The sequence below is a fragment of the Sprattus sprattus genome (genome assembly GCF_963457725.1).
Source record: "Sprattus sprattus genome assembly, chromosome: 5".
NCBI classification, from domain to species: domain Eukaryota; kingdom Metazoa; phylum Chordata; class Actinopteri; order Clupeiformes; family Clupeidae; genus Sprattus; species Sprattus sprattus.
In genome coordinates, this window is record NC_137924.1 from 25,166,939 (window position 1) to 25,181,550 (window position 14,612).

Genomic DNA, 14,612 nt, shown 5'->3' on the forward strand with positions numbered 1-14,612 from the left:
TGCCAGTGACTCACAACAAGACGGTCATCTTAATAACAAATAAATACTTGTGTTTGAATCAAGAATCCATCCCTCATCAGTCTCTGTTTACACTGTGGATCTGGCAGCATGGTGAAACAGCCAGTTGTTCCTGATCTACGGGAAAATGGCTGATGACGAGACAGATGTGTTTGTTTTGCTGAAAGAACCTCCTGTGCACAAAGAGACAAACATCGTCGTAAACAACTGAATTTCTTGTGTGTGTGGTCTTAACATAACGGCACTAAAAGCCAGATTTAGTTGTTGCGATTCAAACTCAACTAGAGTGGGACATTGATGTTTCGTCAAGTCTGTTTGTTTCTTTCCAGCATGCCAACGGTGATAGCGCCATCCTTTCATTACCAATCTATGCAATGTCTGTGGCATCATCTAGCTGCTCTACAGCTTTCCATCCACATGAAGGTCTTACCAGGACTTATGATTGTAAAACACAAAGCATTTGGCTTAGACAAACCAGAAGCAATCAATGAATATTGTCATAGTTGATAACCATTGGTACACAGATAGGGTTTTTCTCAGCTAACATGCTAACTAAGCTCACAGCTAGCTGGAAAGGATAGTGAGGGATTGCAACAAGGAGGGTAGTCTATAATTGCTTCATGCATCTGAATCACCTGTCTTATCTTTTCTACAACATTGAGTCATTCTGTTTGGACCCAGCTGTAGATTCCCAGTCAGCCAATTCAGAATGTACAATCTTCGCATGCTATATGACATATTGGTCAACATGATTTGATACTCAATCCCCTTTTTCTACTTGTTGTTTAAGTTTTTGTTTGATTGTTTTAGAAGGCAGTATCTCAGACTATATATACAATATTTGCCACCCAGACTTAGTGTTAAATTAATTTCCGTTATAATAGCTTCTTTCATCTTTGTAATGTGCTTTAAAAATGGCAACCAAGTCATGTGTTTTTATTCTATTTTATGAACCACACGAGAAAAAATAAACTGACTGTTCCACTTAACAATAATTAACTTTATGTGGTTGGTGGTATGTATTTGTCATGTGAATATCATGGCAAATACTAAATTATTACAAAGTCAACTTAATAACTTGTTTATTGATAACTTGACATCATGGCTGGAATAATACTCTGATCATTTAGGGGGTCTTATCTCCATCTTTGATGGTAACAGGATTATACAACGTAAAGAGGAGACCCCGTATCTTGTTGTGAGTCTGATATTTGAACCATGGATTGGTCTGATCAGCATTCGAGTCTTTTGCTTAAGACCTGTATAACAACCTTGACCTGATTGGTTAAAATCTGACATTCAGAAAGTGTAGTTGCACTTTATATAAATATTGTATGAAAATACTTTTGGATCATTGCATGTAAGATGTTATGATGTGGCTTCTCTGCTATAAATGCAGAGAAAGTAGCACATCGGCTTTGATCTATTACTATAGCAAAGAGGGATGAGGATTCAGGGGTTTGTGTGAAAGGATAGAAATGAAGATCTCTGTTTCTTCGCTAGTAAGCAAGGGCCGAAAGATACACATTTAAATAAGATGTGCAGAAACTGATTTGTGCCTTTATAACCAGACATTGTATTTTCTTGTGTTTCTGAAAGGAACACACAGCTACACCTCATCCAGACTGCTGGTGGTAGAATTCTAGCTAAGATTCTGAGAAAGATCAAAGAAATTGAGCACAAATCCTCCATTCTGTTATTTGCAGGTGCTGTTACAAATGTTATGCAGAATCTAAAAGAAGAAATACCCATTCCTTTTCAAGTATCTGACAGTACTTGCATGTTATATGCAATAATATGATGTAGACCACTCAGGTTGTGACATACCCATAATAGATAAGGATGGGAACAAGCAATTAGCTCTATCATACAAGTCTCAGCAAACACATGCCATCTCATAACTAATTCATTTGCCTCCTCTCTAAAGTGACCCAATAGGTAAGCGAGTCGATTGTGAAGTTTACAGTGTCAATGCAGGTGGCAGGAAGAGGGAGGCCGGATACTCCTCTTTTGATGACTTTCATCGCATTCAAGTTGGGGGCCCAGAATCCTGTTCTGTCAACAAGGCTGTTGGGAGAGGATTTCCTCAAATGACACAACCAACCCATTGTTAAACAACTTTGTGGAAGGAAATTGGTTTACCTACATGTGGCTACTTCAAAAGTCATTCAGAATTCCCCAAACGTGTGGACCAGCTTGGTCTCATACACACAGGACTGCTGCATAACTGAATTCTTACTCGCTATCCAAAGCACGTTAAACAGTACCATGTCGTTTTCCCGACAACTGTACATATGAGGGTCTAAATGTTTAAGCGAGTGTTTGTCAAATTTGCGACCTTCCGTGAATTGTCTTGACAACTTTAAAGACATGTTATATTTCCCCTGTATGTGTTAAATGGGGAGAGGTTTAACACTCACCATATCCACCGCTCATGTAAGATTTACACATTCTCTAGTGTAACATTGCGACGAATGCTATCTTACTTGCTTGTATTTGTAGGACAAACTTAATAGTCTAATGTATTGCGACTTATCTCCAATAGGAGGTGTTGTGCCTTTGCGTATCGGTGACGCGTGATGTAATATGAATGGGATTCATATTGACAGCAGGCAAAAGTATAGAGCCAGTAACTGTGCGTAATGGCTTGAGGATCTTTCTTGAGATGGAAAGGTCCGCTGTGCTGTGAAATAATATTACGTGCCATTTAAGCTGAATACACGTTGGTGAAAGATGTACTGTAGATGCCTTGAACTGTTTAGGTCTAATCGTCGGGGAAACAACATTTCACCGAGAAATCGGGCTTGTCGATGAAAAGGAGCAGCTTTATTCTCTACGCGGTAACGCCTGACGCAACCAAGGTTTGTGAGATCGGTATTATTTTCAGTAAATGTCTTTCAGATACGGGTATGTTGAATTTGGTCTTCGGAATGTGGACAGTGATTCCGATAACGAACATTGTTTAGCAGAAAGCGCTGTATGACCATCAGTCAGTGGCTTCCAGGTTGCAGGCAGCTAATGATGCGGCACCTGTAGCAACCTGGGGAAGTCAAGTTTCATTTAAAGCGCTTTCGTTGTGGCTGTTGTTACCCCGAAGCGGACTAACCCGCGAGGAAACGGCATGGAGTTTGGCCACACAGTGCACTCTCTGTGCCAAGTGGAAATGCCACCTTAAGTCTTTCCAATTGACTGATTGTGTACCTCCAATAGCCCTGTCAGCCTACTTCCCAATCTATACAGCAGAGCTCGTACTTTCTTTCCGCAAATGAGGGCACAGTATTGCTTTTGCAAGCAGCCGAGAGCGAGTGAGAGTTTCGTGTGACATGGTAGTTTTGTTGAATCATTGTCGACACCAATGTAATTGTAAACTGTAGATTGTGGATCATAATGTCAGGCGTAGGGAATAAAGTGCTGCGACAGTAATTGGAAAAATATCCATTTAAAGGGCGGGTTCACGCAAGGGTGAAGTATGGCTGTTGAGCTAATTGTATGGGAACACGCGAGTGTGTGTTTTTGTGCGTGTGTCTGTCAGGGATAAGATACACAGTCACGTTGCCGTTTGAAATGGTAACATTTGCAATTTTTCAGATGCTCGAATGGAAATATAGCTGCACAGGGCACAATGGAATTACAAGTTGGTTATGTTATGAATTTACGTACTCAGTTTCACTCAGACATACTTTCTGTTTTAGTTAGGATTAACAGGAAAAATTCCCTGTGGACTATCTGAAGTTTCTATATGATTTAGATTATCAGCAACAGTTTTTGGCATAACTCAAAGTGCCCAATCTGTTAAAAATATGTCACATTTTCTGAAGGAGAATAGTTTCATCATCCCGTTTTTCTGAACTGCAGAATGAGAAGGCTGGTAGTGTAGATGAGGCACAGCTGTTTTATTTCTCCTGATTAAGAACAACCATGTGAGCCATATTTAGATCAGAGATGAGGAACTGCTCCACCCCCCCTCCCATCCCTTCGGCCTCCACCCCCCCCCCCACCCCCCAAACGAGCTGTGAGACAGCTGAATTACGGCATGCTTCTGTGGGTGAACTCTGACCCCAAGCAGACCCTATCCTCTTTCCTCAAGTGTCTGCCGCTCTCTCGCTGTTTGCTGTTTCTCACTCCTCTTTTTTAGTTCCATTTCATGTGTGGACTCTTCCTTGGCAACATGTCCTGGCATGTCAGGAAACAGAGCAGGAGAAATGGGAGGACAAGTCAAACCGGTGAGCAGAGAGAGAGAGAGAGAGAGAGAGAGAGAGAGAGAGAAAGAGAAAGAGAGGTGAAAAGAGGAGGAGTTTTTATTTGCCAACCAAATGACTTATTTGGAAAGCAAGGCAGAGAAGTAGTCCAGCAGACAGGGACAAGACACACTTAGCAAAGGGCAACAGAAATTAAAGACACTGGGGAGCGTATAACCGGGCAGGGCGGGAGGAAAACAAAGGCATCAGTATGTGTCTGAGATCTCCTCTCTCTTTCTCTCTCTGTCTCTCTCTCTCTCTGTCTCTCGCTCTGTCTATCTGACAGGGAAGCTCAACACAGAGCTGTGTCTCCTGAGCTTTTTTTGTGTGTATTTGTATCTGTGTATGTGAGCGTGTGTGTGTGTGTGTGTGGAGAGCTGGTTTGTGGCAAGTGAGCCACCTGCTGAGAGCTGTGAATGTTTTCTGTAGATATTTGACCGACTTGTGCTCACCGCATGCTCTGTTGTGTGCGCGCACACACACACAAACAGCCTACACACGCGTACGGCATAGTAAAAGCATTCATCTTCTCTCTCCCAGTCACAGGGGAGCAGCTGTAAAGGATCACAGACTCGACAGTCATCCCAGGACGAGGAGTTGTGATAGGACTCGGGGGACCAAAAGAAGGAGGAAGAATTTTTCTGTTCAGCGAACAGGACCACCTCGTGGACTACAAAATCAGCAGCAGCAGGCCGACTCAATGCAACTCCTCTCTGAGTCACATAAGGACGTGGTGTAAAGTCATCTAAATATTTAACATTTGAATGTTAAACAAATCGGGGGCAAAGCTCTTTTTTTCTCTCAATAATACTGGAGTATTTTGAAGCACCGAAGGAGGACGCATCATCGGCATCATTAAATAGAGAGCCTTAGCAGCGCAGTAGAACATGGCCGTTGGGGCCCACACAGTGACTCTTGCCCCAGCTCTGAGGGCCCGATGAGGGGCCCCAGCCCAAGCCCTCTCAGGGGCCGGCACTTTCACTGCCGGGAATGGGCCCTGGAGAAGTTGCGACGATGCTTGGATGCCCGGGGAGACTGCGACGAGAGTCGTGCATCGGTGGGCGTGTTGATGACAGGGGGGCCCGGTGCGGGGAAGACGGCTCTGTGCACGGAGACGTTGTGGTCGCAGTCGGATGCGGGCAGAGCCTCGGGGCTGGCGCCACGCTGCCTGGCGTGGCACTTCTGCCAGCGGGAGGATGAGGGCAGCGTGGCGGTCTGGCGGTTCGTCCTGAGCCTGGTGGAGCAGATGAGGGCCAGCCCTCTCCTGCCCCCGGCGTATGGCCACATGCTGGGCAGCCCTGACATCGCACCCACGCTGGAACCTTTACACTGCCAGCGGGATCCAGATGACACTTTCAGAAGGTCTTCATATGTTCATTTTATGCTCCTCTCTTCTTAATCTTTTATAGCTCAGATTTATGGCATGCTCAAAAGGGTCTGGTGTCTTATCTGTAATACTCAAACACTAAGCATAACCTGCATGATCTGAATATTTCAATAGTGATGGAGGCTTTTGCACATACACAATTCCCGCTTCAGTGTCAAATCCGTTTTAAGTAAGCCAGCATAGAGTACATGCTACAGCATGATCAATGAGTTGATGTGTTAATCTTCACAGTGTACTTGGCAGTGGCAGCCAGGCCACCATTTTAAGTATTTTAATCCTCTTTACTCCTGGGTCAGTTTAAATGTGTGTGTGTGTGTGTGTGTGTGTGTGTGTGTGTGTGTGTGTGTGTGTGTGTGTGTGTGTGTGTGTGTAAGCTGAATATGCTCCGCTTGTCTTCTGTTTGTGTGGATTTGAGTCCTATTGCCAGTCACAGGGGAAGCTGTCTGCATATCTCTCTGTATGGAGGGGACAGGAAAGGCACAATTGTTCTTTTTCCCTAGCTTTTATATTTATGTATCCTCCCTCTGACCCAATAAAACACGCCATTCACTGCTTGCACAATAGGCCGCTAGTCTGAATGAATGAAAGAATGCTATTTACAACAGTTGAAAAGAGCAAGGGAGAGAAAGAAAAAAAAACTGAAAAAAATGTGGCAGGGAGTCGTAGCAGTCCGTGAGGTCTCCAGTCTCACGTGAGTGTGTCGCCCCTCCAGCCAATCACGATGACGTACACACACACACTCTCAAACACACACAAACACTCTCTCACACACTTACATGCCTTTTCTTCCTCCGTCTCCCTTCTTTTTCAGTGTTTTTAACTTCCACATTTTCTTCAGACTTTTGTTGGCATGGCTGGACATTTGCACTGGGCCTCCTGTATTTGCTCTGTGGATGGGGTGAACTATAGGCATACATTCCACATTGCCCTCACATACTGACAAACTGCTGAGAGAAGCTGTGTGTGTGTGTGTGTGTGTGTGTGTGTGTGTGTGTGTGTGTGTGTGTGTGTGTGTGTGTGTGTGTGTGTGTGTGTGTGTGTGTGTGTGTGTGTGTGTGTGTGTGTGTGTGTGTGTGTGTGTGTGTGTAACTGGAGGGTAAACATAAGGGAAAAGGTTTGACTCTCAGATGAAAACGTGGGTTACTAGCAGCTGTTCTCTCAGATGTCTGTTGTTTACAGACAGCATTAGTGGTTTGTTTAGCCCGTCATTAGCGCAGACTAACCACTGATTTGACCAAGGCAGGCAGGGACACTAACGTCAAATGGATTCACAGTCTGTCCAAGGCTAGTATAAAGCCCTGTACACACACACACACACACATTAGAACCCCTATGATTTGGTAAGAGAAGTGGCTCCAACAGTATGGTCAGCTGTTCGTTTGAACTGTGAGCGTGATATTTAACTGTCACTGTAAATCAGTTTGTCTGTCACTGACTAAGGTGATGAGCTGTGTGGTCTACAAGAGACTCAATCCTCAACCAGAAGGCTTAATCATAGGTCTGGTTCAGCCCAACCATGTCATCATCTCCCTTGGCTGGTCAGAGGGCTCAGGGTCAGTGTCTTTAAACATCCTCTTGACCACGACTCAATTATAGTGATCTGGGTGCTGCCTCGCTGGCATGCGTTCTCCATTGTTTTGGCCAGTTAGACCAGAGTGTCTTTGTTAACCACCAAAGCCACATTCTGCCCTCTGCACATGTGAGAGTGATAAGGCTGTTGCGTGTTGGACTACTAGGTGTAGAGGACAAGACAGGAAGTCAATTAAAAGATTGTTAACCTCACTTTGCTTTGCTGGAATGTGTGCCGAAAGGGTGTGTTCTCTGAAACCTCATTTCGAGATAAGGCCTTGGGGTTGATGTAAGTTTATGATTGATGTGCCTCTTCCTGGAATAATGTTGCTTTAGTTGGTGTAATTTGAAAGCGTAACAGTCTAATTTGTCAAAGCTACAAGTAAAGTTCGTTTCAGATAATTTCGGTTCTGCTTCAGGTCATGTTGTTTCGTCTGAATCATCTTATTTATTTATTTATTTTTTAGAAAACACCCAACTTTGTTGCTTACCAACACAGTATGAATGAATAGTTTAGCAAAACCAAGGAAACTGGAGGCTAATGTCCTGAATGGCTAAAGCAGAAATTGAATATAAAATGAACAGCCTGGGTGGAGAAAGGCTTTGGTTTGTCTGTGGGGATGTTTGCGGTTGAGGACTGCCAAGAGCAGAGGAATTTTAAAATGTTGGGATCACCAAAAAAGACATCTGACATAGGACACTCATTAGCCTTTGAAGTCATGCAGTCATTGCGATGATTCAAAATACTTCTGTGCCATTATTATGCTGATAAGACATGGTGGTTAGACCAGCCGTCTCAGGTTATATAGGTTTCACAGCTCGATGAAAATGAGGCTGATAAGAACGCAGCCACGCGTGCTGGAACAGTCCCCCCAGCAGTCCCCTCCTGTTCCAGTGTGCTCAGCCTGGGGAGGAACAGGAAATCCCACAGCTTCTTTAGGTCTGACTCACAGCATCACACCACACCAAGCTTCCCCCCGAGGGGGAGGGAGAGAGAAAATGCGGAGGAGTGGAAGGAAGGATGAGGAAGAATGCTAGCAGAGAGCAGCAGGTGGCTAAGAGGCTGAAGGGAAGGTTGCAACTGAATGGATATATAGAAGAAAAAAATCTTCATTCTCCATTCTGTATCATGGTCATAGGTACAGGCTGTGTCGTTAACCATGGCGGGTGGCTTTTGGTTTTGGTTTTCCAGTTCTTTCAGTTCTCTCATCTAGGTCATGCACATTTGTGAGCTTGCCTTCTGGTTTATTGTTCCTTATCACCAATAAAGACTTTGTAAGCACACTAGACACTTGCCAGGGAGCAATAATCTGATGTCTTGTAAGATAGTGAGATGTCAAGATGATAATGATTAACTGTTAAACTCAGTAGAGACAAACCTCCCTGCCACCCTTATCCCTTACCTCTCTCCATGTGTTTGTTAACTCTCTTTCTCTATACCCTCTCTCTTTCTCTGTTGCCTCTTTGTCACACTCTTCTTCTTAATGTAGGGCAGTCCTGGAGCCCCTGGCGGACCTACCCCATCCGGTTCAGAGTGTGTATGTGTTGGTCGACTCCCTGGACTCTGGGTTCGGGGCTGGGCTCAGGGACGGGGTGGCAGCTGCTCCCACGGCGGGTCAGAGTGGCTCCATCGCTGAGCTGCTCACCAGGCACCTCCACCTCCTGCCAAGCTGGCTCCTGCTGGTGTGCTCCGCACGGCGCCAGAACAAGACCATCTGCAAGATGTTCTCAGGTACGGTCCCAACACACAGTTACCCCGAAAAGCTTGCACGCACACATACCCGAACACACACTCACACACACAGATGAGGTGATGTATGAGAGAGTATGTACTGAAATAATTGGGGCTTACGGAAATAGAAAGTGGAGCAGACCTAGGCCTGGAGTAAATAAGATCATCAGTTTTCAAACTTTTCACTCACTTTTTTTTATAATAAAAAGAGGACATTTTCATTACATATTTGAAGGCATGTTGCAGAAAGCTTGATGTGCCACACAAATAAAGAATTTAAAACACAGAATCAGGGAAACCTACACAAGAACACAAGAAACACAGTGCCTCGCGTATGCAACTCTCCCTAAGAAGGGCTCTTTATCACTCTGGTAGAGGTACCTTTTCCAGAGGGCAGAATATCGCTATGCATACTGCTTCCTTAATTAGAAGCAGTGCAAATATTGAATGCCCTTTGATGTTAGACTCACAGGAATGTGAGGTTACCATCATCAAACCTAATTGGCCAGAGGTAGTCAGGCTTTTTGTAGTTGAGACTCAGGAAGACTGAGATGTTTGTAAGGACAATGTTGGCAAGCAAACTTGGGAAGTGATTACTGTTGGCTATGTCCCCCATACAGCCTTTGTGCTTCTCTGTCATCTCTTTTTTTTCTTTTCTTGTGAAGACGACACATCCCCCCAGTGTGGAAGCTGCTGTTGTCTTGCTGCCTACACTGGACCTAAATTAGTTCATCTGTATTTTTTCTTTGTTGGAAAATGAGAATCCTACCCACTCAGTGGGTGACGTCAGAAGACTAACTGGGTCCTGTTTTTTGAACCTTCCACCAGCCACTGGACTGTGTGTTATACTGGCACACTATGGGGTTTGTTCTCAGGAGAAACAAGCTGGATTTATTTTCTGTAATGCAGCTCTGCAGTGTCATTTCCCAGTTCACTATTCCTTCATTTTATATCCCTGTGTCCTTTCTCAAACCCCTCTTTTCTCTTTCCTACAGGGTTCAGAAGAATGTGCCTGGACGACCTTCGTAAGCCACTCATAGTCCGGGACATTCAGCAGTACATCCTGCGGCGCCTCGACCAGGAGGGGGCGCTGCGACGGCAGCTGACCCCTGACACAGCGGACATGCTGAACCTGCTGCACATCAAGAGCGGCGGCTGCTTCCTCTTCCTGCAACGTGTGTTGGATGGGGTGGCCGCCGGCCTGGTAGGGCTGCGTGAGATCCGGGACATTCCAGGGACCCTCAACGGGCTCTACCTGTGGCTCTGCCAGCGCCTCTTTCCAAGGAGGCTCTTTGCTCTCGTCCGGCCACTCCTCAATGCCCTGCTGGCCTCCCCCAGGCCCCTCACCCCGGCGCAACTCTATGCTGTGGTCTGGACTCACAACACCAGCCTCAGCCTGGTGGATTTCCAAACTCAGCTGAGTGCCCTTGACTCGCTCCTTATCGACGGACCTGGAGGAAGCAAGCTGTTGTTCCACAGCAGCTTTTCCGAATGGCTGACCGATGTCAAGTACTGCACACAGAAGTACCTGTGCAGTGTGCAGGAGGGCCATCTCATGCTGGCCATGGCCCTATCAGTCCAAGCTAAGAGACTGTCCACTGAGGAGACCTGCCTATTGGGTTACCACCTGGTTAGCTGTGGGATCCACTCCAATGAACCTGCTCTGCTGGCACTCTGGATGGTGTGGACTGAGGTACCATCCCTTGGCAGAACCATTGAGGACTGTTGTGATGGGAACACTGGAGGACACTTGCTTAACCCTCCATCGTCCGTGTCTCATACACCAGTTGTGATCCAACAGGATGTCTTTCAGCTTCTGATGAAAAGTGGGGTCTATCCCCCAACCTGTTCCCCTGACAACGGGCCCAGTGTTGGGGTGCACTGTGCCAACAGTGGTAGCGGGATCGTCCGGAGAGCACTCCAGAGAGAGGACTCTGTTCGGGTGCTGCTGGACACCGGGGTTAATGTGAACCGGACTGACCCATCTGACGGGCGCACTCTGCTTGCCACAGCAGCCCATGCTGGCTCAACTGACATAGCAGCTCTCCTGTTGTGTCGCGGGGCAGACCCACTCCTAAGAGACCACCAGGGCCAGACGCCACTCACTCTGGCTGCCAGGCAGGGACACGTGGGAGTCTTGCAGGTGCTGCTGGACTGGGCACAGGACCAGCACGGCCTGGAGGCAGCAGCGGTGCGGAACATGCTGGAGCACTCGGACACAGAGGGCTGGACCGCTCTCCGCTCCGCTGCGTGGGGGGGACACGTGGAGGCCGTGAGGCTCCTTCTGGAGGCCACGGTGGAGGTGGATGGCTACGATGCAGAAGGACGGACCGCCCTGCGAGCAGCAGCCTGGGGAGGCCACGAGGAGATTTTGCTTACTCTGCTTGACCACGGGGCGCAGGTGGACAAGGTTGACCGCGAGGGGCGCACACCTCTCATTGCTGCAACTTTCATGGGGCATAGGGAGGCTGTGGAGATCCTCCTGGACGCAGGGGCAGAGGTGGACCTTGCAGACGGGGATGGTCGGACGGCTCTGTCGGTGGCAGCACAATGCGTGCCGAGCGGAGGCAGGGGATATGGGGAGGTGGTGAGCCTCTTGCTGGAGCGAGGGAGCGACCCAGCACACAGGGACCGCGACGGGATGACACCGCTGCTTCTGGCTGCTTACGAGGGCCACGATGAGGTGCTGGAGCTTCTATTGGAGGCTGGAGCGGACGTGGATGAGACCGCCGGATCCCAGCCTTCTGCTGTTGCTGCCGTGACGCCTCTCCTGGCTGCCGCGTCCATGGGTCATGCCAGTGCAGTGAACCGTGTGTTGTTCTGGGGGGCTGCCGTGGACACGATCGATGGTGAGGGCCGCACCGCCCTGTGCCTGGCAGCTGCCCGCGGCAGTGTGGAAGTGGTTCGAGCCTTGCTGGACCGCGGTCTGGACGAGAACCACAAGGACGATCTCGGATGGACACCGCTGCACGCTGCTGCCTGCGAAGGCCACCGCACTGTGTGCGCTGCTCTCACTGAAAGAGGTAGCATGGCCCGCGTGGGAGAGCTGGACGTCGAAGGGCGGACGCCCCTCATCCTGGCTGCGCAGGAGGGCCACTGCAGCACCGTCAGGCTCCTGCTGGACCGCCGTTCCCCGATTGACCAGAGGGGCTACGATGGACACTCAGCCCTCAGCGCTGCCACCCTGCAGGGCCACGGGGAGGTGGTGGAGCTCCTGATGAGACGGGGGGCGGACACAGACGTCCGTGACGCAGAGGGGAGGCCCCTGCTTTATCTGCTGGTACTTGAGGGCCGTCTGGACATGGCTGCCCTGCTCATGGAGAAAGGGGGGGTGCCGCTGGAGTCACGGGACTCGGAGGGCCGCACGGCACTTCACGTGGCCGCTTGGCAGGGTAACGCTGGAGCCATGAACCTGCTGCTGGGACGCGGAGCTGACTCCAACGCTCAAGACTCAGAGGGACGACCGCCACTCCACTCAGTTGGGTGGAGGGGTCACGTAGAGGCTGGAAGGGTGCTTCTGGAGGCCAGAGGAATCATTGTGGACCTGGCCTGTCGCCAGCAGGGAGCCACAGCCCTGTCCATAGCAGCACAAGAGGGACACACTGAGGTTGTAGCCAAGCTACTGCAAAAGGGTGCCGACCCAGACCATGTAGATTCCTATGGACGCAGTCCAGTAAAAGTAGCAGGGAAAAGAGGTCACTTTGACATTGTCCGGCTGCTAGAAAGCTACGGGGCTAAGCCCTACCCCTGTCTTCTACCTGGAACAATCGGCAACCCTGGACTGTCCCAGACTTCCACAGTGAAGTCCTCTGCCAGCTCCGGGAGCACTGGGGAAGGGCGAGGTATGGCACACTCCTACCCAACAGCCTCCTCGGCCTCCTCAGCCTCAGCCTCGGCATCCTGCTCCCCCTCATCCACCACAGAACGCTTCCACTCCATCCAGAGCTCCCAGACGTCCTCGTCCACCGGCCACTCGCAGGCCACGGTGCAGACGGTGCCGGCGGACAGCCTGAGCTTCACACAGCAGATCCAGCAGCACTCGCTACCCCGCTGCCGCAGCCGCCACTCAACTCTGCCCCCACCAGGGTCGGCGGGCGCCAGTCTCCATGGCAGCACCAAGAGGAGCCAGATCAAGACCACTTGCAAGGCTGCTCCTGCTGGCACGCAGTACTTCCCCTCTGGGCTCTTTCTGGACTTGAATCAGCCTCTGAAGGGGCTCCTGGAGTCTCTGGGTGGTGACTTTTCGGCAAAGCCCAAAATGCAGACTCTTTTAGGGGAAGACTTGACCAAGGGCTCACCGAACTTTGTGGGAGGAGGGAAGTGGAATTCTGTCATGGCATCTCTAGGGGTGGCGCCAGGGCAGGATGGTGCCACCAGACCCGTGAAAAGCAGGGACAGCCCGCCCTTGGGGTATCCGCCGCCACATCAGAGGGAGGCATGGGATGTGTCCCAGAAGGCAGCATTCTCCCAAGACTTTAACTTTAACTCAGCAATTTCACCCAGTGCCTTAACTGACGATGCCATGGTCAACACTACGACAAATGACCCACATCTCAGTCGGAAACAGGCCATCAAACTCCAGTTTGAGGGGCCAACTAGCGCCGTGCTGTATAAGAGAGAGACCCCACTGTGAGGTAACTACCTATGTTTGAGCATGTGGGCTGGGGTGAAAAACATTACACAATAACATTCTTTTTCTAAGGGCTTACAAAACACATTTCCAGTTGGACTTGACTCGGCCAAGTTTCTTTTCCACAAGCTTAGAGTTGCTTTAAAGGAATACAGTTGTACTCAATGATGTACTCACAGATGTACTTATAATAGCACTGTACTTACAATTATATAATTTCCCCTCACAATGTATTATGACTATTGCCTTAGCAAATAACCTAACTCATGATTGTGATTGCAAAGTGAATTGTACTCAGAATAGCATACTCAGGGAGGTTGGAACCACATTTTTTAGGTGACGCAGAAGAAAATCCCAGGAATTTTAATGACAGTTGTCCTTCTCTCTCTCTCTCACACTCTCTGTCCTAGGTTGATGTGGCCAGCAAGTAGCTTGGAGCTTTGTGTAAACTGAAAGATGAGAGGAAAGTGTTTGTCACAACACCTTCTGACCTTCTTCCCGCTAGAGGAAAAGAGGGGGGAGCGAAAGCGTTTGAGTTGAAAGTCTACATTTAACCATTTCCCTTGTGCCTGGACAGTGTGGAAAGCAGCTGTCGCTGATATACACACACAAATGCAGGCTGTTGCCTTCAGACTCGCACATAACACCAACCCAACCCCCACCCATCCATGCAGACACTTGTAACATCACGTACCACTACAAGAACCTTTCTCCCCTCTCCACACATACACAGTTCCTCCAAAGTGGGTTCCCCCACTCAAGAACAATACCACTGTAAGTTGGTGTCGGGACTAAAGGGACAGGGATCTGCATGGGACTTCCGGAACATTCCCACTCCACCCACATGTTATGTCTAAAGCCAGCACAGTGAAATGGCTATAATCACCAGGGCTCTGACTAGACACATACCACAGAGACATCAGGCAAACAAAACAAGCTGTAACTGCCTAACTGGAGTTTTGGACTATAATTTGGGAGTTTGGGAATTTTTCCCTAAACCTTTTTCTCTTTATGTTCTGATTTCTTTCGTTTGAAATA

At 48.5% G+C, this 14,612-nt stretch overlaps 1 protein-coding gene across 1 annotated transcript; it reads left to right on the forward strand.

Moving 5' to 3' along the window:
- Positions 1 to 5,193: 5,193 nt before the first annotated feature.
- On the forward strand, positions 5,194 to 14,089 carry ankrd50l (ankyrin repeat domain 50-like; the record flags this gene model as incomplete). The annotated part of the gene is made up of 4 exons (XM_080838252.1): positions 5,194 to 5,618; positions 8,703 to 8,944; positions 9,940 to 13,578; positions 13,985 to 14,089. 3 exons carry the CDS (start codon positions 5,194 to 5,196, stop codon positions 13,575 to 13,577), a joined length of 4,305 nt encoding a protein of 1,434 aa, XP_080694378.1. The 3' UTR covers position 13,578; positions 13,985 to 14,089.
- Between the last annotated feature and the right edge of the window lie 523 nt (positions 14,090 to 14,612).